Source organism: Myxocyprinus asiaticus, chromosome 10 (genome assembly GCF_019703515.2).
Source record: "Myxocyprinus asiaticus isolate MX2 ecotype Aquarium Trade chromosome 10, UBuf_Myxa_2, whole genome shotgun sequence".
Taxonomy (NCBI): domain Eukaryota; kingdom Metazoa; phylum Chordata; class Actinopteri; order Cypriniformes; family Catostomidae; genus Myxocyprinus; species Myxocyprinus asiaticus.
Window position 1 is genome coordinate 37064049 of NC_059353.1, and position 21888 is coordinate 37085936.

A 21888-nucleotide genomic window follows, 5' to 3' on the forward strand; every position below is an offset into this window, starting at 1 on the left:
GAGTCGAGGTGTCAACGCTTCGTTCAACGCCAGCGTCAAGCACCGCATTGCCCTCCACATGACAAGAGTTGCAGAAAGCGTCACAAAGGGGCGATTTTACGAGTTTACCATGTAAAAAAGCAGGAGGTGTGCACAATAAACATTGAAAACATGTATTTGGAAGAGAGAAAAAAGCTTGTAGTTGCTTTTATAGCAGAAAGTAATAAAAGGACTCGTTTATGTTTTGGTCTAAGCGTTTTCTTGGTGAATTTAAATTAGTTCAATAACCAGGGTCTCTGATATTCATAAACGATAAGGTAATATTTAATTAAAAGTAATTATGAGACATTCAATGTGTCTTCACAAATTTGGACAGTTTTTAAATATTTCTCGTTGCTTAGCACTCTCAAAGACATTATTGGTGAAGCAAAAATGTGTGGGTGAAAAACACTTTGGTGTAAAGTGACGTCACTTCATAGACTTCAGTGTATTCTGCAGCGCTGATGTGTCATGTGAAAAACCCTTAACGCGTATAAATATCAGTCACTTTTGCATATTAATCATTGCTCTTCACAATCACAAAAGTGACCGATTATGGTTTCAAAATGGCGAATTTCTCAGAAAGGTGAGGAGTTTGGATCCCTGAAATTATTATTATTTTTTTTTCCATGCATGTATTTATTTTGTGGAATTTAATAATTTTCCACAGCACACCTGACAATCTTTCATGGCACACCAGTGTGCCACGGCACAGTGGTTGGGAAACACTGATCTAGACAAAGGGTGGCTACTTTTAAAAAACAAAAATATTAGATAGTTTTGATTTGTTTTACATTTTTGTTATTTCATAGTTGGGATGACAGAAATAATAAAGAATGAGTAGATGTGTTTAAACTTTTGACTGGTAATGTATAGTTCTCAGTAATCACCAGCACTCACACAATTACTCTGCTTATGTTTTGAATTAATTTATTTTTTTCTTTCTTTGATCTGGTGCCCAAACCAGAGGCTGTTTCAACCAGGCCCAAGCCCTGTGGAAAGACTGAGTTTACCTGTAGTAATCGTAGATGTATACCTGGACAGCTGCAGTGCGATCTTTTTGATGACTGTGGAGATGGAGGATCAGATGAACAGGACTGCAAGGCTCGTATGTTTTTGGAGTGATACCAAATCTTTCCTATGCACATTTTGGAAAACAAACAATTGTCAGAATAAAGGGAGCCTCTGTGGATTATGTGGATGCATGCTGTATCATATGTGTTTGTGATTGGTTGGAACTGAAGTCAAGATCTAGAAACCAGGCTGGGCCCCTATGAAATCTGTTTTTAGTTTTTTGGCCCCAAATTCTATGTTTTCCGTTTTATTTTTTCTGGAAAAAAAGGGAAAAAACATTGTATAATTTTGTATTAATTTTTTTCCTATGAATAAGCATCATAACAAAAATAATCCCATCACCTTATGAGGCGGTAGGTGCATGTATGCAGGATGTTACTTCAAAGCTCTCTTTCATTCCAGCTTCAAATGGAGACATATGTGAAAAGAGGATGAATCCATGTGGGGAGGATGCAGTATGCAATCAGACAAACACAAATGCAATTTGCCACTGCAAACAAGGCTTTCAGAGAAATCTCAGAACCAAAAAATGTGAAGGTACTGACAGACTATGTTAGCATTCACAAACAAAATTATTTACTGCTTTACCAGAGAGAGGTACCTTCAGATTTTCAACTTAAAAGTGAAATGTGCAATTTCTGCACTACTAGCGGCACAAGTAGGACTTACAATCTGTTTGTTTGAGAAACTTGCTTGGGCTGGACATAACATTGGCCCTGTCTCAAATGGCGTCCCAAATGTGGTCTTGAGGCCATTGTAAACGGTCATCTGTGATATGCAAGAAACCTGTAGGTTAACCCCCTTTTGAGCATCCTCTTTGTGGCCCTATGCAACCTCGATGCACACTTTTGCTGTGACCTCACTGGGGCAGATTTCTCAGCAGACTATTACCCAATAGACCATGTGGCAAAGTACAGTTGAAGTCAGAAGTTTACATATACTTAGGCTGAAGTCATTAAAACTAATTTTTTAACCACTCCACAGATTTAATATTAGCAAACTATAGTTTTGGCAGTGAGACGAGTAATTTTTCCAACAATTGTTTACTGACAGATTGTTTCACTTTTAATTGACTATATCACAATTCCAGTGGGTCAGAAGTTTACATATACTAAGTTAACTGTGCCTTTAAGCAGCTTAGAAAATTCCAGAAAATGATGTCAAGCCTTTAGACAATTAGCCAATTAGCTTCTGATAGGAGGTGTACTGAAGTGGAGGTGTAACATCATGAGAAAATCAAAAGAAATCAGCCAAGACCTCAGAAAAGTTTTTTTGGACCTCCACAAGTCCAAAATTTCCAAACGCCTGAAGGTACCATGTTCATCTGTACAATAGTACGCAAGTATAAACACTATGGGACCACGCAGCCATCATACCACTCAGGAAGGAGATGCATTCTGTCACCTAGAGATAAACGTAGTTTGGTGCGAAAAGTGCAAATCAATCCCAGAGCAACAGCAAAGGACGAAGATGCTGGAGGAAACAGGTAGACAAGTATCTATATCCACAATAAAACGAGTCCTATATCGACATAACCTGAAAGGCTGTTCAGCAAGGAAGAAGCCAATGATCCAAAACCACCATAAAAAAGCCAGACTACGGTTTGCAAGTGCACATGGGGACAAAATCTTACTTTTTGGAGAAATATCCTCTGGTCTGATGAAACAAAAATGTAACTTTTGGGCCATAATGACCATTGTTATGTTTGGAGGAAAAAGGGTGAGGCTTGCAAGTCGAAGAACACCATCCCAACCGTGAAGCATGGAGGTGGCAGCATCATGTCGTGGGGGTGCTTTGCTGCAGGAGGGACTGGTGCAATTCACAAAATAGATGGCATCATGAGGAAGGAAAATGATGTGGATATATTGAAGCAACATCTCAAGACATCATCCAGGAAGTTAAAGCTCAGTCACAAATGGGTCTTCAAAAATGGACAGTGACCTCAAGCATACCTCCAAAGTTGTGGCAAAATGGCTTAAGGACAACAAAGTCAAGGTTTTGGAGTAGCAATCACAAAGCCATGACCTCAATCCGAACTGAAAAAGCATGTGCGAGCAAGGAGGCCTACAAACCTGACTCAGTTACACCAGTTCTGTCTGGAGAAATGGGCCAAAATTTCAGCAAATTATTGTGAGAAGCTTGTGGAAGGCTACCCAAAACATTTGACCCAAATTAAACAATTTAAAGGCAATGCTACTAAATACTAACAAAGTGTATGTAAACTTCTGACCCACTGGGAATGTGATGAAAGAAATAAAAGCTGAAATAAATCATTCTCTCTACTATTATTCTGACATTTCACATTCTTAAAATAAAGTAGTGATCCTAACTGACCTAAGACAGGGAATTCTTTCTATGATTAAATGTCAGGAATTGTGAAAAACTGAGTTTAAATGTACAGTATTTGGCAAAGGTGAATGTAAACTTCTCATTTCAACTGTTTGAGTCGGAGGAGGACTGTGAGGGCTGAGGGTGCCGTTTGGGACAAGGCCATTGGCTCAACCAATGGTGTGTGTTTAGGGCAGGACTGTCTGTTTTCTGAACAGTGGAAGACTGGTAGAGTGTTTAAACCAGCTGGATTTCTTTCTTTTTTTTTTTTTTTTTTTTTTTTTGGCATTTAATAGAGCATTTCCACTTGCTCTCACATAGTGTTTTTTCTGAGAATAAAGAGTAAGAGATGCAGAAAAACATTTGACTTTTGTTTTTCCATGTACTCAACATGTGAAGAAATCTATTATTGTTAACATGATAAACTAATGCATAGTCAAAGTAGTAGTTCCCAGTAAGCACTATTCCTTGATTGCTGACTTTTTTCTTTTTTTTCTTTTCAGAGATCAATGAGTGCCTCCAGTTTGGCACTTGCTCTCACTATTGCACAAACACAAAAGGATCATACAAATGTACATGTGACAAAAATTATAAGGATATAAATGGCAGCTGCATAGCAAAAGGTAAGGATCTTTATTTTCTATTGACTTGACCTTTGGCTTCAATTACTGTTCTTGTGACATTTTATTTTAGCCTTTGAAACACTCAGGTAGCTCATCTTCTCATGCAATAGGTCAGCACACAGGGCTAGACATAGTTATATGTTTAAACCCTACAAAACTGATGCAATAATTGTGCTGTTAATGCATGATTTTATTTTAACCTGAGTGTTTTAACCATTGCATCTTGTTATTCTACTGCTAATATTTTAGATTATGAATTCTACAATATGGTAGTCATAATGCAATACTAATGTTAGTAATGTTAAGATCATATGCATTTGTTTTGTGGTATATTTATAACTATTTAGCCTTCTTATATCATCTATAATATACAGTATTGATTATCAATTACTAATTATTTATTGATTAAAATGCACATTGATTGATTGACACTGAATGATTTTTCTGCATCTGCAATTGTCAAACTGTTGTCTTAAACCCCAAATGGAATTTAGCCACTTTTCATTTTTTTTGCATATTAATAACTCAACGGGCAGGACCAGAAGATCGAGTGCTCTACATATCTAATGACACTGAAATCCGAAGTTTTGTGTATCCATTTAACCAGAGCCATGGACACAAAGTACATGCTCGCATTGAGGAAAATGCCCGCATCATTGGGATGGATGCTCTGTATCACCAACAAAAGTTTATCTGGGCTACTCAGTTTAATCCCGGTGGACTTTTTTACAAAGAAATCCTAAACAGGAGTCAAATTAAAACAAATGTTGGCATCATAGTAAGTATCATAAGTCTTGTGTGAAGTATCTCGACAAAGTTCTTTTGAAATTTGTATTTATTTTTTTATTTTTGTCCTTTCCAAATTGGTATTTGTTCCCTTCAAATTATTTTACATAGCCTAAATAAGTAAATGCATACTTTGAATACACTGTTGCTTCGGATAAGTGTCTGTCAAACGATTAAATATAACCTCAAAATGTATGTATTTTGCCACCTTTTTACTGCAATTTTTTGTAAATACCTGAATTTCTGAAGTCTATAATTTATTATTATTATTATTATTTTTTATGAGCACAATATCTAGGTGGTCAGAATGTCACATTCTAGATTTTCTGTTTATGAAATATTAAATATTTAAATGATAAAATCAGTTATTTTTAAATCATTTTTCTTCATACTTATAATTTTGACGATTCTGTGATGCCTTGACTCACATGGGAATCAGGCTGTTATCTGGTTGCCTTTTGCAGTGCCCAGATTTCCGCAGGCCCAGAGATGTGTCAGCCGACTGGGTCACTGGAAATATCTACTGGACTGACCACTCCAGGATGCACTGGTTCAGTTATTACACAGCTCACTGGACCAAGCTTAGATTCTCTATTAATGTGGGCCAGCTCAAGGGACCCAACTGCACTCGCCTGATAACTGACATTGCAGGGGAGCCTTACGCCATCACTGTCAATCCAGTCAAAGGGTAGGAGGATGTTTCAATACTGTTTAGGCTTCATTTACTGTAGTTATTTAACAACATTTGTATTATTTATGCACCAGAATGTCAACAAAAAACAAATTTTAAAGACTTTTTAGACAAATTAGAGAATCAACACATATCACACTATGGATAACAATATGCAAGGGGAAGACAAGACCAATCACACTCAGTTTTTAATTATTACAATGACATCAATGTTGAATACATTTAAAATTTTGAACATTGTTATTTTTATAAATGTATAAATTAAGGAATATTCCGGGTTCAATACAAGTTCAGCTAAATCATCAACATGGCATAATATTGATTACTTAAAAAAAAGCACAAATCTAGTGAGGCACTTACAATGGAAGGGAATGGGGCCAGTTCGTAAAATTAAAATACTCACTTTTTCAAAAGGATAGCCACAAGACAAACAATATGCCTGTTAACATGATTTTAGTGTAATATAATATCTTTTATTATTTTTACCTTTTCTGTGTAAAGTTATAGCCAATTTTACAACTTTGTTGCCATGACGAAGTATTGTCAACAATCCCTAAAACCCTAAAATGACTGTAAAAATTATTATTTAAACAACTTTACAGCTCAAATAATACGTACATGAGTGCTTTTATAAAATTATAAGCTTAACATTTCTGCCTTTAAACCCTCCAAACATTGGCCCCATTCACTTCCATTGTAAGTGCCTCACTGTAACTTTGATTTTTGCTTTTTTTAAAGAAAAGGAGGGGCATGTCAAAATGTATTTTTGTGGTAATTAACATTATGCAATGAACAAATGCTGTCGATTGAGTTTAACATGTATTGAACCCAGAATATTCCTTTAACATTTATCAATATTAATAAATGCAAATATTGTTCATTAATTCATGATACTGTACCTAATGCATTTGCTATATACAATCCTATTATAAAGTGATATCCTTGAATATCATAAAAAATACAACTTTTGTTTAAAACAAAATTGTGTACCTTAAGTGATTCGGGCTGAATTAATACTTTGATTCTAATTTAGAAGAATTTTAATGCTACTAAACTGCTCTGCAGTTATGTTAATGTTGTTAAATATTAAATTAATACAGTATTATGATGTAAGGAAAGCTTTGGCATGTTTCAGGATGATGTATTGGTCAGTAATAGGCGATCACTCGCATATAGAAGAGAGTGCAATGGATGGCTCCATGCGTCGAGTGCTTTTGGACAAGAACCTCAGGAGACCCACAGGTATGTTCCTGTATTTCAACACTCCTTTGAGCCCTCAGCTGCTTTCTCTGTAGTGTACAAATGTGATAAACTGGAGACTGTTCTTATGGTTCTATGTAAAAGGGACAAGGTCAAGGTCTGAATGTGTTTGTATAGAAGTTTGTAGATCTCATATCCTGTTTTGAAGAAAATAGTTGTGTCACAGCACTTTCCCTGTTTTTGAGCTGTAAAAGGAGTTTAAGGGGAAAAAGAAGGAATGTTTTAGTAGCAGTGCCTTTAGGTAAACCTTCAGGCATGTTCCTCAGGGAAACAAAAAGTACCGCTACATTTAACCATGGCCTTCTTTATAGGGGCCAACATTACGCCTCCAGTACAGCTTTAGGAATGCATCGTCTCTTAAAAAGGAACTGATCTGCAACATCCCCGTCTTTAATCAAGAAAGGAAATGTAATGATTCAAGTAATGCAAACTCAGAGAAATATGGAGCAAATTTTTGCTGAATTTATTTCAAGAAGAGCAAAAGGACATGGATCTGAAGCTTTTGTGCTGAATATGTCCACATTGCAACAAGGGTTCCAGGAATAGTTCACCCAAAAATTATCATTCTCTCATCATTTATTCACCCTTATGCCATCTCAAACTTGTATGACTTTCTTTCCTTTGCAGAACACAAAGATTTTTTCAAACATTTATGATAAAATACAAGTCCATGGGGTCCAAAGCTATCAAGCTCCAAAAAGGACATAAAGGCAAAAGTAATCCATAAAACTTAAGTGGTGTAATGTCCATGTCTTCTGAAGTGATTCGATCGGTTTTGGGTGAGAACAGACCAAAATGTAACCTTTTTTTCTCTCCATGGCACAATCATGATTTCAAGCTCGATTTCACTTCCTTCTTCTTGATGCATGCACAGAGTGCATGTACTGTGCTCTGAGCATGTGTCAAGCGTGAGGAAGTGTACCTATATAATTGTAGCTATTTACATTTAGTAGAATACATGCTCATGATCATTGGTTAAATCATGATCGCGCCCAGGAGACTGTAGGTGTATTCTATTTAATATAAATAGTAAATTTAAACTATTCCAAGTATAAATAGATAAATTTAGAACTATATCTGCCTAAGGAACATTTGAATTTTTTCGTATTGAAACATATTGGGACATTTGGGTGGAACATATTGAAGGGCTTGTTTGGATCATGCAAGCTAACAGAAATAGACAAACAGTTTTGGGGTCTTTTAGGTTCTTTACTCTGTAGCTAGGCTCCTGTTCTTCATACAACCTTACCCTAAGCAGAACCCTAACTGTGATGCTATTTAAAGCCTTTTTTTCTTTGTTTTTTCATATTACAGTCTCACATAACCTAGATGAAAGAAACCCTTTTAGACATGTTTTAGTCCAGAAAGTCCATGTCCATTTTCAAATGTAAAAAAAAAAGAAAAAGAAAACGTTATAGAACATTCTGTCCCAAGGTCTTGTTATCATTTGGAAAATAAATCTCTTCCTGTCATTTATCTGTAGGATTGGCAATTGATTACTTCAGCCAGCGTGTGTATTGGGCTGATGCAGAGCTCTCTGTCATTGGCAGTGTCCGATTCGATGGCTCAGACCCATTGGTGGTAATCGATGGCAAGCAAGGTGAGAAGTACAATTGAAAGTGAAACTGATGATAATATATTGATTTGTTGTTTTAGTTTATATGCCTGAAAATGTCTATTAAATATAAGTCAATGTGTATGTTTATAATTAAGTTTTATTCATGGACTTACCATAAATTACCATTTAGATTGTTTTAAAAGTTTCTGTTTTTGTACCTCACTTCATTCCTGCACAGGAATACCACAACCATACAGAATAGACATTTTTGAGGATTATATTTATGGAACAGGGCTGAAAAATGAAGTTTTCAGAAAACACAAATATGGCAAAAAACCTGTTGAACCTCTTGATCTGGGAATTGAAAAAACTACTAATGTCCTGATCTCCCATCGGTTCAAGCAACAGGATGGTAAGAAAACACTTTTATTCTAAATGTTTTCTACTTGGTGCTGTTTCTTCTTAACATATAGAATAAAGAAATGGTTCTTGTAAGACCTGTAAGAGGGCCATGGCTTGCAGGGCAGAGGCAGCCTGACCGGCAGCACTGTAGGCTTTAGTCGCCAGAGACGACGTTGTCCTACAGGCTCGGGAAGGGAGTGCCGGGTGACTCCGCCAGGTGGTGGCGCTTAGCGGGCACAGGTGTGCCGCGTTTGCCTTATCCACCTGGGGTATCGCGGCATAACCCTCGGCCGCCCTACCGTCGAGGGTAGTGAGAGCAGACGAACTGAAGGATCAGGTTCGGGCAGCGAAAGGTGCCCTCCACGATTGCGTCAGCTCGTCGTGCACTTCCGGGAAGAAGGGGACTGGAGGGGGGCGCAAGCGGCACGCCGAACCCAGAAACCAGTCATCAAGCCGCGAGTGCGCGGGGGGGTGGAGGGTTCCACTCAAGCCCAACACTCGCGGTGACCCAGGCAAGCATGGCGGTCAGCTCCGCGGCGGCCCCAGACTGGGCTACCACACCCAGGCACGTGAGGCAGTGATTGTGACTGTCAGAGGCGGAGAGGTAACGACCGCATCCAGGAACTGCACAGAGATGGAAAGGCATCTTTAAAAAGACGCGTCTTTAAAAAGACGTTCAACGTCACTGTGCCTGCTCTAATAGAGGAAATATAGTCTTTAGAGGAAATAAACTCTTTTAAAGTGCTGTCGAAGCGCCCAGGGGCGTAGTCTGCAGTGGAGTGCAGAGTGAGAAAGCCCACGCTTCTGAAGAGGTGAATGGATCAGTAGTAGTATTCAGCTCGCTGAAATACAACCGCTCGGCTCCGAAGAAAAAATCTGAATGAATCCGCATTCCAGACTCACTTTATACCCGTATGTCAGGGGGAGTGGCATGCAAATTCTACTCGCCAATTCTCATTGGCCTTTTCTCAAAGATCTGAAGGTGTCTCGGGCTTTCAAGATCGACCCCTAGTGTCACTACATCGACACAACGTCGAGTGAGTGACAAAAGGGTAACTTTATTTTTGTCAGCAAATATGTCATTTCCATCATAGTAAAATGTATTAAAATGAATGAATATAACATGACAAAATATTGAAATACATGACATAAATGTAAAATTTTAAAATGTACAAAAATGACTTTTTTTACATCAAAAGACAGGAAACTATGACTAAAATTGTGCTTTATCTTCTTTATATCCAGTGGCCAATCCCTGTCTAAGGATGAGCTGTGATTTCATGTGCTTGCTCAATCCAGTCGGGGCCAGCTGCACATGTCCAGAGGGGAAGACCTTAGTCAATAGCTCCTGTATTGACCCCAATGTCTCAGGTTTGAAACTACACTTCATGGGTGCTCACTTTGCTTTTTTTCTTTGTTTTGATGATCATGCTGTTATCTTATGATTTTGGAGAATTGGAACAGGACAACAAAACCAACAAAATATTCATAAAACATTTTTCTCCGAGTTAATTCATTTTATTATGGTAAAGGTGAGCTGTGTCGACCAGCCTGCGAGAATGGAGGACGGTGCATGGCCAATGAAAAAGGAGACTGGCGCTGTTACTGTTGGCCCAGTTTCTCTGGGGAACGGTGTGAAGTCAACCACTGTACAGATTACTGCTTAAATGGAGGCACATGCACAGGCTCACCTCTTGGTAAGGAACTCTCTCAGCTTTATGTTAGCATATGATGTGTATAGGAAAGTTTTATAGCATAAAATCAATATTGTCTAACCTGGTATGAAAAGTAGTTATTTTTAAACATATCAAATGTATGTATCCTCTGTATCCAACATAAGTGTAGTGTTGAAGCTCAATCATGTTACCCAAATTGTTGTAAGAAAAAAAATAATTAATTTATGTAGTTCAATAATGTACAGTTATAGTGTACAGTTTAGTAAAATAACTACAAACCAACATTTGGTTCCAAACTAGCTAGTCCCTATATTGATTTCTTAACCCTTTAAGCTCTGATGGTGTTTTTAAAGAGTTTCTGTTTCAGTGGCATGCATAAAATTATAGGCTTATAACTCGACAAACAAATTAAAATAAAATAATAATAAAAAAAAAAAAAACAAGGAGGGTCAAGTGTTTGGTATCATTTTAAAGAAAACTTTTTTTTATGATATAGTTTATGATACATTCTAAAACTCTCAGCCTAAGAAATTAAGAAATTACAAAAAACTTGAGCTAAAAATGTACTTTCTTTCTTATTTTTCATATTTGACATTATATATCTCAGGGTGTAAATAAGGTAGCTCCAAAAAACTGCTTATGTTTTGTTCCCAATCATGTCACCTGTAACTGAGTAAAAATTTGTGTTATACCACAAAGCAATCAAAAGTTATGGCATCACAAACATAAATTATTCTAGTGTCCAAAAGCCTCTCCATACAATGACTAAAGGTATGATCTCTCTCCAAAGCATGCAGGCATGAGTAACGTGATCTCATTCAGTTCTATTCTGTGTCATATGAGCCATCATTGTGTCATGTACTTGGCACCATCTCCTGGTGGCCATAAGTAATTAGAGTGAACGATCCTCTCTGCTGACTTGCACCTCTGGTTGCAGCGATCTGAATCCTAATATGATTGATTTAACATTCCATGACGCTGGACAACGTACTACATAATTTCAGATTAAGTCATCTGATCCAGGAAAGCTAACGTGTTTTTAGCCAGATAGCAAATTATGTGCTGTGTGCACATTGTGCTTCGTGTGGATTATCTAATGATCTTTGCATCCAATTACATTGTGTGGGCTCGTTTTAAAGATAATTGGCTCTTCTAAGAAATGGTATGTGATATTTTATGTTCCGTTTATTTTTTGTGAATTTATACGTGAAAACGCGGCATAAAAGAAACACCCATTTACATGTAACGTATGTCAAAGACATATGCTTAGCTATTACTCGCTATAATTTTGTCTGTGAGTAAAACAAATAGACTGGTTGTATTCTACTCTTTAAGAGCTTTCCAACAACATATGACACATGGCTATTTGATCAGACTGATGTTTTTACCGATTACAATAATATGTGCAGTGCAAAATTATTAATAAATTATCAGAACAGGACACTTCTGATTTGTCTTCAATTTTCAAAGCACTTGTTCAGTTTTGGTCATAATGCCAACGTGCATTGTAAAGTACAGCTTCTAAGCTTTAAAACAATACCTATTTTGTGTTGGTCAAGACTGTTATTAATATTTTTATAATTATTATTTTCTCTGCGGGACACCCAAGCAGAGGGTTAATTTAGGATAAATTTGTTTAATCATCTCCATGTTGTCTATTTAATTTGTTTAATGTATAAACAACAACACAGATCAGGATTTTACTCTGTATTAACACATGTCCCAAATATCAGTAACGGTGTTTCAAAAATTGCAAACTCCATATAAAATTAATTTAATATGACCTTCTAAGGTTGACGAATAACATTTTAAAATCAGTAGACCACTTGTTATGATTAACATGGCAGTTGTTGTCAGATTAAATACTACATGCAACTACGGTGAAATCATATCAAGTACCCAACAGTTTCATTAATTTTATCTTCTAAAAGTAGAAGACACCTGTCACTGAAAATGAGAGGTGTGTGTGTGTGTGTGTGTGTGCCAGTGATAATGACTATATTGTATATTTGTTCAGGGCTGCGTGTGGGCTCTGCTTTGTTTGATAACATACCATTGATCTGTTTTAATAGAGCATTAATTTCAAGCCGAGCAATTTTGTCCCAACAGTAGAAACAAGGATGCTGATGACAAACTGAGCCCGAGTGTTTGTGTCTGCACCTCAATTAGATTTAGTCAAGAGTGTCATATAACAGCCTCATCTATCGTAATCAATCAAATGACTGATGAGGCACACAAGAAAGCAATTATCCCCAACATTTTACGCCCTCTTGTGATTGTTTATGGCCCAATGAGATGCATTTTCTAATATTAAAAAGATGAATATGATCGGATACACCGGTAAATCTATGAACTAACAAAAGACATTTTTACTTTGCTAAGAACTGTAATTTTAACAGTGTATTTTGTTGCTTAATTTATGTTGGGTTATTTTTTCAGGGTTCCCACGTGTACTGGAAAACCAGGAATTTTGCAATGTAGTTTTCCAGACATGGAACCGTCATGGAAAATTTGAAAAATACCTAAATGTCCTGGAAAAATATTTTAGTATAATTTTGACTGTTTGACTGTGTTGCTATCAAGGTTTTTGTTACATGTAAAAAAAAAAAAAAAAATCATGTTAACGATCGGGACTCGGAATAGGTGTCAAATAAAAATTTCTATATGTCCTAGTGTGATAATTAAACTGCAAATGTCTGTGATTTAATTGATTAAATATATAATCTGCAAGTGATGCGCGCTTCAAAATGAACGTGTGAAGTCGGCCGCTCATACACTGAAAACCCCTCATCATGATCATCATGCACACTCGTGTGTGTGTGTGTGTGTGAGAGATGACAGAGACCAGAGCACTCTGAAGTGTGCAGAACATACAGAAAATATATTTATTTAATTAAATCACAGCTTTACAGGATTAATAACCACACTGGGCCATGTAGCAAACTTCTTATCTGGAGGTGAGAAACTACCGTCAAAAACACATAGAAACGCCTAAATAAAAGCACGATTTAAATTCTCGATTCTGTTTTTGCTTAAATATTACACTTGCTAGGCTCATAAAATGTCTTGGAAATGTCCTGGAAAATTGTGTCCTGAAAAGAATGGGAACCCTGTTTTTTCTGGGTGTGTTCACACTAAACAATGTGTCAGTGTGAAAGCTGTCTCTGAAACTTGGTGTTTTCAGAAAGTGGTGTGAAAGCAATCTGGACTATCTTGCAAAAGTTAACCACTTATAATGACATATACTTTGCCTATTGTAGAAGGATGTATTTCTCATTACTGCTTGTCTCGGTTTAAAATTGAGACAGGCCATGGGAGAGCAGTGTAATCAAAATTAGGTTCTGAACAAGAAATGGAACCAAGTGTGAAAACAGCCTCTATTTCATGGTTCATTTCTGAATATGGGAGAACTGGCACCTATGTTTTCCTTCTTTGAAAACTGAATAAATCATTTCAATGCTGAAAACTTCAGAATAGAATTGATGGAAACCTAAGACTGATGCTCTGATACTGTACATCTCTCCACTCCAAACATAGGGAAACCCACTTGCCGCTGCACAACAGGCTTCACTGGTCCTAACTGTGAGAGGCGGGTTTGTGATAATTACTGTCTGAATGGAGGCACGTGTGACGTAAGCTCTGGAAACCAGCCTGTGTGTCGCTGCTTGGCAGAGTACACGGGTGACCGCTGTCTCTACCGTAAGTATGACTGACGATTAGGGTTTTCTTGTAACCAACAGAATTAAAGTCAGCAACTACATTTAAACTAATTTAACAAGTGGTAGCAAATAATTACAAACTGATGAATTTCACTGCATTGCCCTTTTAATTGAATGTCATCATAAGTCAATTTGCTTGTTCAGATCAAGTGGAACAGAAGGAAAGAAATGTAGAGAAAAATATACAAACTCCAGAGAGAGCTATTATTATTATTATTATTATTTTTATTTTTATTTGTATTTAACAAATTTGTTGTGGATAATTAAGTCTCATTAAAGCTATGTTAAATTCCAGGAGGAAATTTGCCCCCATATCCTAATTTAGGACATTTCTTGTGTGTTTTTTCCCCTTTTCCATGACAGACATCTGTCATCACTATTGCGTCCATTCCAAGGCATGCACACTGTCCAGCACAGGACAGGTTGAGTGTGTGTGCCCAGCTCGCTATGAAGGGATCAAGTGTGACATTGACAAGTGCCTGCGTTGCCATGGAGCCCCATGTATCATTAATGGAGATACAGGAGATGTGGCTTGCAAGTTAGTTGGCCATTTTTAATATCAATTAATATAAAAATTAGAATAGGATAATTGTAGGAATTTAAATGGAAATGCTTACCCTTGCCATAATCGAAATGAAGCTGTGTTTGTGTATTGAAGATTTAGAGGTGAAGTGAGTAATGTCTGCGCCAGCGTCATCAAATGGAAAAACTGGTTTCCTGAAAGCCATTGTTCGGTCAAACAGATAATGTTTTAAATTTTTTAAGTGCATTTTAAAAAAATTTTTAAATGTCATTGTGTGTTTCCGCTGTGTATGTGCTTAATTCGCATTTCGACTCATGCGAAACTCTAGCAAATCCACCTCTGCCAAGCACATCAACTTTTAGTACATTTTGAGTTTATGCATATATCAAGCGTTTCCATTCAGGTTTTCTTACAACCCCAATTCTGAAAAAGTTAGGATAGTATGAAAAATGCTAATAAAAACAAAAAGGAGTGATTTGTAAATTATATTCACCTTTGCTATATTGAAAGCACCACAACTACACATTATATATATACACATTATTGTTTTATCTGGTGAATTTCATTGTTTAGTTTTTTTTTTTTATTATTTCAAATCAGATGATTGCAACACACTCCAAAAAAGTTGGGACAGCCGAGTGTTTACCACTGTGAAACATCACCATTTCTTCTAATAACACTTATTAAGCATTTAGGCACTGAAGTCACAAGTTTAAGTTAAAAAAGATAAATTATCGCTTCAGCTGCACAATTGTACGGGGTCTTCATTGCCGTATTGTGCGCTTCATAATGCACCACACATTCTCAATTGGAGATGGTCAGCAGCGCTTCTGGACAGTGTTGATGTAGGGCTTCTGCTTTGCATAGTAAAGTCTTAACTTGCATCTGTGGATGCAACGGCGAGTGATGTTGACTAACAAAGGTTTACTAAAGTAATCCCAAACCCATGTTCATGATATCCATTACAGATTAATGATGTTTTTTAAGACAGTGATGTCTGAGGGATCAGAGATCACACGCATTCAGAAGTAGTTTTCGTCTTGCCCTTTATGCACCGAGATTTAACCAGATTCCTTGAATCTTTTAACTATATTGTGCACTGTAGAGGGTGAAATGCCCAAAATCCTTCCAATTTGTCTTTGGGGAACATTGTTCTCAAAGTGCTGGATTATTTGCTGAAGCATCTATTGGCAAATTGACAAGTCTCAAATGATCCTTGCTCTTGAAGGACTAGGCTGTTTTTGGAGCCTCCTTATATACTGACACAGTTGCCTCACCTGTTTAACATCTCCTGTTTCACATCGCCTTGTTGTTTTAACTCATCAAGTTGTTATTAGTCTTAAATTGCCCCTGTCTCAACTTTTTTGGAGTGTGTTGCAATAATCTGATTTGAAATAAATAAAAAAATAAAAATAAAAAAACAAACAATGAAATTCACAAGGTAAAACATATAATATTTAGTTGTAGTGTTTTCAATATAGCAAAGGGTGAATATAATTTACAAATCACTACTTTCTGTTTTATTAGAATTTTTCATACTGTCCCAACTTTTTTGGAATTGGGATTGTAAGCGCAAATGTAAAATTTGCATAAAAATATTTTAATGGAAACCCAGCATATGTCGGGCTGGGCCTATCGGGATTCACAAATATAGCAATGTTTTAAGTGCCATGGAACCATGTGTTTACACTTTTGCGGAACAGTCCTACAAATGGCGTACTTATTGTCTCTGCATATTAAGCTGGGACAGCAGAAAGCATTTTAGTTCCGAAAATTATACACATCACCTTTAATGGCAAGCAAATACCTTAAAAGTCTGTTCAAAATGTCTTAATATAGCTAAATATAATTCTATTAAAAACAATAAAGTTCCAGTAAGGATGGTGACATTCATGTAGCACATAATGATACAAAGCCTAATTTATGTAATTTATATATGGGTGTAACAGGTAAAGGTGGGCAAGGAGGAGGCGGGAACCAGCTGAACAGTCAACATAAACTTTAATGATACAAATGAACTTAAAACAACATAAAACATAAATGAACACAGACACACATGCAGCACGGCCGCGTGCGTCTCTCTGTCTCTCGAACTGGCGCCTCCGGCTCCCCTTTATCTCACTATTCCGCTGATCAGCTGATTCAGCGCCGGCTGTGCACTATCACGGCCCAGCCAAGCCCTCCTCCTCGTCACAGTGGGTTAGCCTTCAAAGTTCAAACCAATCATATTGAAATTACTCCTCGGTTCATGCAGCAATCACATTTTCTGGCTCATCCAATTTTTTTCTCTTTCTGCCAGCTGTACTAGCGGTCGAATCGCCTCCAGCTGCCAGTTATGTGATGGCTACTGCTATAACGGAGGCACCTGTCATCTGGACCCTGACACCAGCCTGCCTTTCTGCCAGTAAGAAATGATTAAGTGCCTCCTTCTCTTGTCCAAATTCCAATTCTCAGCTATTAGACCCACATAGCGCAGAGCCTTGGAAGCCTTACCATTCAATGAACAATTGTATTTTTATTAACTAGCATTAACAAAGATTAATAAATGTTGTAAAAAGATATATTGTTCATTGTTAGTTCAGGATATCATATGCATTAACTAATGTTACAAATAGAACCTTATTGTAAAGTTTAACCGAATCATCACATTCTAACTGCTAAATATATAGCTGATATTGCCAACATGACTGGTTAGGGCTAACACAAAAACTTTTGATTTGCAGTATAATGTTGCAGATAGCATCACATCTACTGTAAATTTCTGCCATACGTGAATTTTCTCTGAATGCCTTTGTGTTGTACAGTTTGATGTAACTAGATACACACAAGATCAGTCTCTTTTCCATCTTTTTATTTTCGTGTTGCACCGCCCACATGGAAAACAAGGCCAAAGAGGTCAGTGGTAAACAGGGCCAAAGCTGGAATTGTTTGAAATTTGAGCTTAGTGTTTCAACATCTGTGTGTAATATCACACAGCTGGAGCGCTGCTATACTGTAACTTCACATTTTGCTTTAAGGTCAGTGTATTGGGAAATGTTAGCAAAAATCATGTGAAAGAGCCTTTAGATGTCCGGAAACTATGGTAATTTTATTAGTAGTGCTTGCTTAAGTAAGTATCAGTATCACTATTGCTGTTACATAGGTTAAGAATTGAAACAAACACCTAACCCTACAGTAAGTATTAAACATTTGTACATAGCAAGAAATCTCCTAGCAACCACCCTAAACACACGATCAATCAATGAGAACACCATAGCAATCACAATCGTCCTGGCATGTTTTACACATGCGAGCCCCACTCACATTTTTATTTATTTTTTTTTTAAATGTACCCATCTAGTTAATACTGTAATACTGTATGAAAAGTTTTTAAATCGCACAACAATTACTGTTGTAACTCAAACAGCACCTACATGGCTATTTATCTGTCATCATAGAGCATGTTTATGTTGTCTGGTAGATTGTTTTTTTGGCTTTGAATTGATTAACATGAGGTAAAGCTTTTGTTGTGGAGGGGCTCCTAACAGGAAACCCACCCTGTGGACTTGTGGAACATATTGGGACAGTATCCTGACAACAGCTGGAGTCCTGTTCTTTTTGGTTTGGCAAGGAGGATTGGATCAATTTTGAAAACCTCGCAATTTCTTTCTGGCTAGAATAAATCCGTTTTCCCATTGCAAGATCAGGAACTGATGAAGTCAGGGCACCATGTGTTTGTTGTTTCTGGGTAACAGAGGTAGCTGACAAACCTGTCAGCTGTGACCAATGAAAACATATCTGTTTATCTGTCGCTCATATTTTTATTTGAGATATTTCTTTCTTTGTGCTGGAAATAGTTAGGGAATAAAAAGTGTTTCAAGACCTTGATTACTCACACATTTAACTTTGGCTTTGAAGAATCTGTGGAACGACGCAGTAGATGCTGATGTCCTATTTTCCTGATTTGTCCTTTTATGTCAGTAGGCTGGGCGGTACGAGAGCATACAGTACATACAGTGTGACGATGGAAATGTTTCGACCAATAGAGGTTGTGAGATACTGTTTATACCACAGTATATCCACAGCACAATTAAAATATATATATATATATATATATATATATACACACACACAGTTTGAAGTCAGAAGTTTACATACACTTTACATATATCAGCACCGCACTTTATTAGCCTCAGACTGGACTATTTTATACTTAATAACACACTGGCAACTGACTATCAACCGACAGCTTAATGTCAACACAACACTTCATATATATTTCCACTGATTACATGGGGGAGGGAGGGGGGTACAGTGTATTTTTATCGTATACAGTCTTCTTATTTTGTGTATACTGTATATTGTATATAATTTTTTTGTATACAGTCTTATTTTGTGTATACTGTATATTGTATATTATTAAGTGTATATTGTATATTGTGTTGTGCAACGAGATGTGTAAACTGTGTTATGTGTAGATGTGTAAACTGTGTTATGTGTAAGTCAGATGTTTATTGTAATTGTCATACTGCTATGTTGCTTGGAACTGCACCCAAGACTTTCACCCACTGTTGCACTTGTGTTTATGGTTGAGTGACAATAAAGGGATTTGATTTGATACACTTTAGCCAAATACATTTAAACTCAGTTTTTGACAATTCCTGACATTTAATCGTAGAAAACATTCCCTGTCTTAGGTCAGTTAGGATCACTACTGTATTTTAAGTATGTGAAATGTAAGAATAATAGTAGAGATAATTATTTATTTCAGCACATTCCCAGTGGGTCAGAATTGTACATACAATTTGTTAGTGTTTGGTAGCATTGCCTTTAAATTGTTTAACTTGCATCAGAACTGGTGTAACTGAGTCAGGTTTGTAGGCCTCCTTGCTCGCACACACTTTTTCAGTTCTGCCCACAGATTTTCTATCGGATTGAGGTCAGGGCTTTGTGATGGCTACTCCAAAACCTTGACTTTGTTGTCCTTAAGCTATTTTGCCACAGCTTTTGAGGTATGCTTGGGGTTATTGTCCATTTGGAAGACCCATTTGCGACGAGCTTTAACTTCATGGCTGATGTCTTGAGATGATGCTTCAATATATCCACATAATTTTCCTTCCTCATGATGCCATCTATTTTGTGAAGTGCACCAGTCCCTCCTGCAGCAAAGCACCCCCACAACATGATGCTGCCACCCCCATGCTTCACGGTTGGGATGGTGTTCTTCGGCTTACAAGCCTCACCCTTTTTCCTCCAAACATAACGATGGTCATTATGGCCAAAAAGTTCCATTTTTGTCTCATCAGACCAGAGGAAATTTCTCCAAAAAGTAAGATCTTTGTCCCCATGTGCACTTACAAACTGTAGTCTGGCTTTTTTATGGCAGCTTTGGAGCATTGGCTTCTTCCTTGCTGAGCAGCCTTTCAGGATATGTCGATATAGGGCTCGTTTTACTGAGGATATAGATACTTGTCTACCTGTTTCCTCCAACATCTTCAGAAGGACCTTTGCTGTTGGTTTGGGATTGATTTGCACTTTTTGCACAAAACTACGTTCATATCTAGGAGACAGGATGCGTCTCCTTCCTGATCGGTATGATGGCTGCGTGGTCCCATGGTGTTTATACTTGCGTACTATTGTTTATACGGATGAACGTAGTACCTTCAGGCATTTGGAAATTGCTCCCAAGGATGAACCGAACTTGTGGAGGTCCACAATTTTTTTTCTGAGGTCTTTTTTTTCTGGCTGATTTCTTTTGATTTTCCCATGATGTCAAGCAAAGATGCACTGAGTTTGAAGGTAGGCCTTAAAATGCATCCACAGGTACACCTCCAATTCAGTGCACCTCCTATAAGAAGCTAACTGGCTAATAGTCTAAAGGCTTGACATAATTTTCTGGAATTTTCCAAGCTGCTTAACGGCACAGTTAACTTAGTGTATGTAAACTTCTGACCCACTGGAATTGTGATATAGTCAATTAAAAGTGAAACAATCTGTCTGTAAACAATTACTTGTGCCATGTACAAAGTAGATGTCCTAAACAACTTAACAAAACTATAGTTTGCTAATATGAAACATGTGGAGTGGTTAAAAAAATGAGTTTTAATGACTTCAACCTAAGTGTATGTAAACTTCTGACTTCAACTGTATGTATGTGTATATATATATATATATATATATATATATATACACTGTAAATGCAAACTGTGTCGCAGGCAGGCACTTGCAATATAGCTTCATTGATGTTAATAGGAATGATTTAGTTTTGATGCGTCATGTAAACAGTGTGTGTATTTGGAAAAAGAACAAGAAATGATGGTTAATGATTTGCCACTCTTCTCACTCCCTGACCATCTTGTCCTATGCATGTTTTATGCAACCTGATATTATGGTGATTCAGATTTTATTACTTGCAAACACAGATTGTATCAGGAGGCATGGATAGCGGATCCTCTCTGAAGTGTGGTGGTTAACAAGCATTAAATTATGACCAGTTTTATTCAGTATCCAAACTTAAACAGGTTGTAAGTGGTCATTTTGAAAAGCCTTCTAATTGTATGTACTTTAAATGGTATTTGTGGCAATGACTGGCATAATAGAGATGATGGAATCAATTTCTATGCAAATGATCTCATCTGGATTTTTTTGTGGGGTTCCAATAATTAGTTTCACTCATTAGCTCTGAATCACAGGAAATGTATGGAATGATGGATCTGTCTCTGCCAAGAAGTCATGATAGTTGACCTGAAATGAGTAGTCTCTGGAATTTGATATGGACAGGGTTCCCACTGTCATGGAAAACAGAAAATTTTTCAATTTTGATTTCCAAGCCTGGACATTAATAAAATCTTGGAAGTCCTGGAAATGTCATGGAAATGCCATAGTCAATTTACACTTTTCTAGATCTGCTCAGCTCTAAAATATAATCTTTATGAAATTAATTTGTAATCCTTATCCATTTATCACCATGGTTCCTACAGTCATGGAAAACATCAGGGAATTTTAAAATAGTTTTTTCCAGGCCTGGAAAAGTCAGGGAAACATGGAAATTTCTAGAATGAATATACATTAATCGAGTTATGCTTTGCTTTAAAATAACTCATAGGCTAAATATTGCTCTTTGGTCAAACTTGCAAGCGATAGTGATGTCTAATTTGTAAGCGAATCATTATTTGAGTCAGTCTTTTTCAATGAATTGGTCGAACTGGTTCACAAATCAATGAATCAAAAAAATAATTTGTGATTTGGCAG

The 21888-nt window shown here is 37.0% G+C and overlaps 1 protein-coding gene across 1 annotated transcript in view; it reads left to right on the plus strand.

The window, feature by feature from the left end:
* The window catches only part of LOC127446903 (low-density lipoprotein receptor-related protein 1B-like), a 491131-nt gene that overhangs the window by 461630 nt on the left and 7613 nt on the right, over positions 1-21888 (plus strand). Inside the window, exons 75-87 of the mRNA XM_051708221.1 lie at positions 986-1126; positions 1495-1629; positions 3924-4043; positions 4580-4821; positions 5294-5517; positions 6656-6762; positions 8264-8380; positions 8577-8750; positions 9986-10111; positions 10273-10437; positions 13954-14115; positions 14499-14673; positions 16958-17062. Coding sequence (XP_051564181.1) covers positions 986-1126; positions 1495-1629; positions 3924-4043; positions 4580-4821; positions 5294-5517; positions 6656-6762; positions 8264-8380; positions 8577-8750; positions 9986-10111; positions 10273-10437; positions 13954-14115; positions 14499-14673; positions 16958-17062 — 1993 coding nt within the window. The remainder of the gene's footprint in view (positions 1-985; positions 1127-1494; positions 1630-3923; positions 4044-4579; positions 4822-5293; positions 5518-6655; positions 6763-8263; positions 8381-8576; positions 8751-9985; positions 10112-10272; positions 10438-13953; positions 14116-14498; positions 14674-16957; positions 17063-21888) is intronic.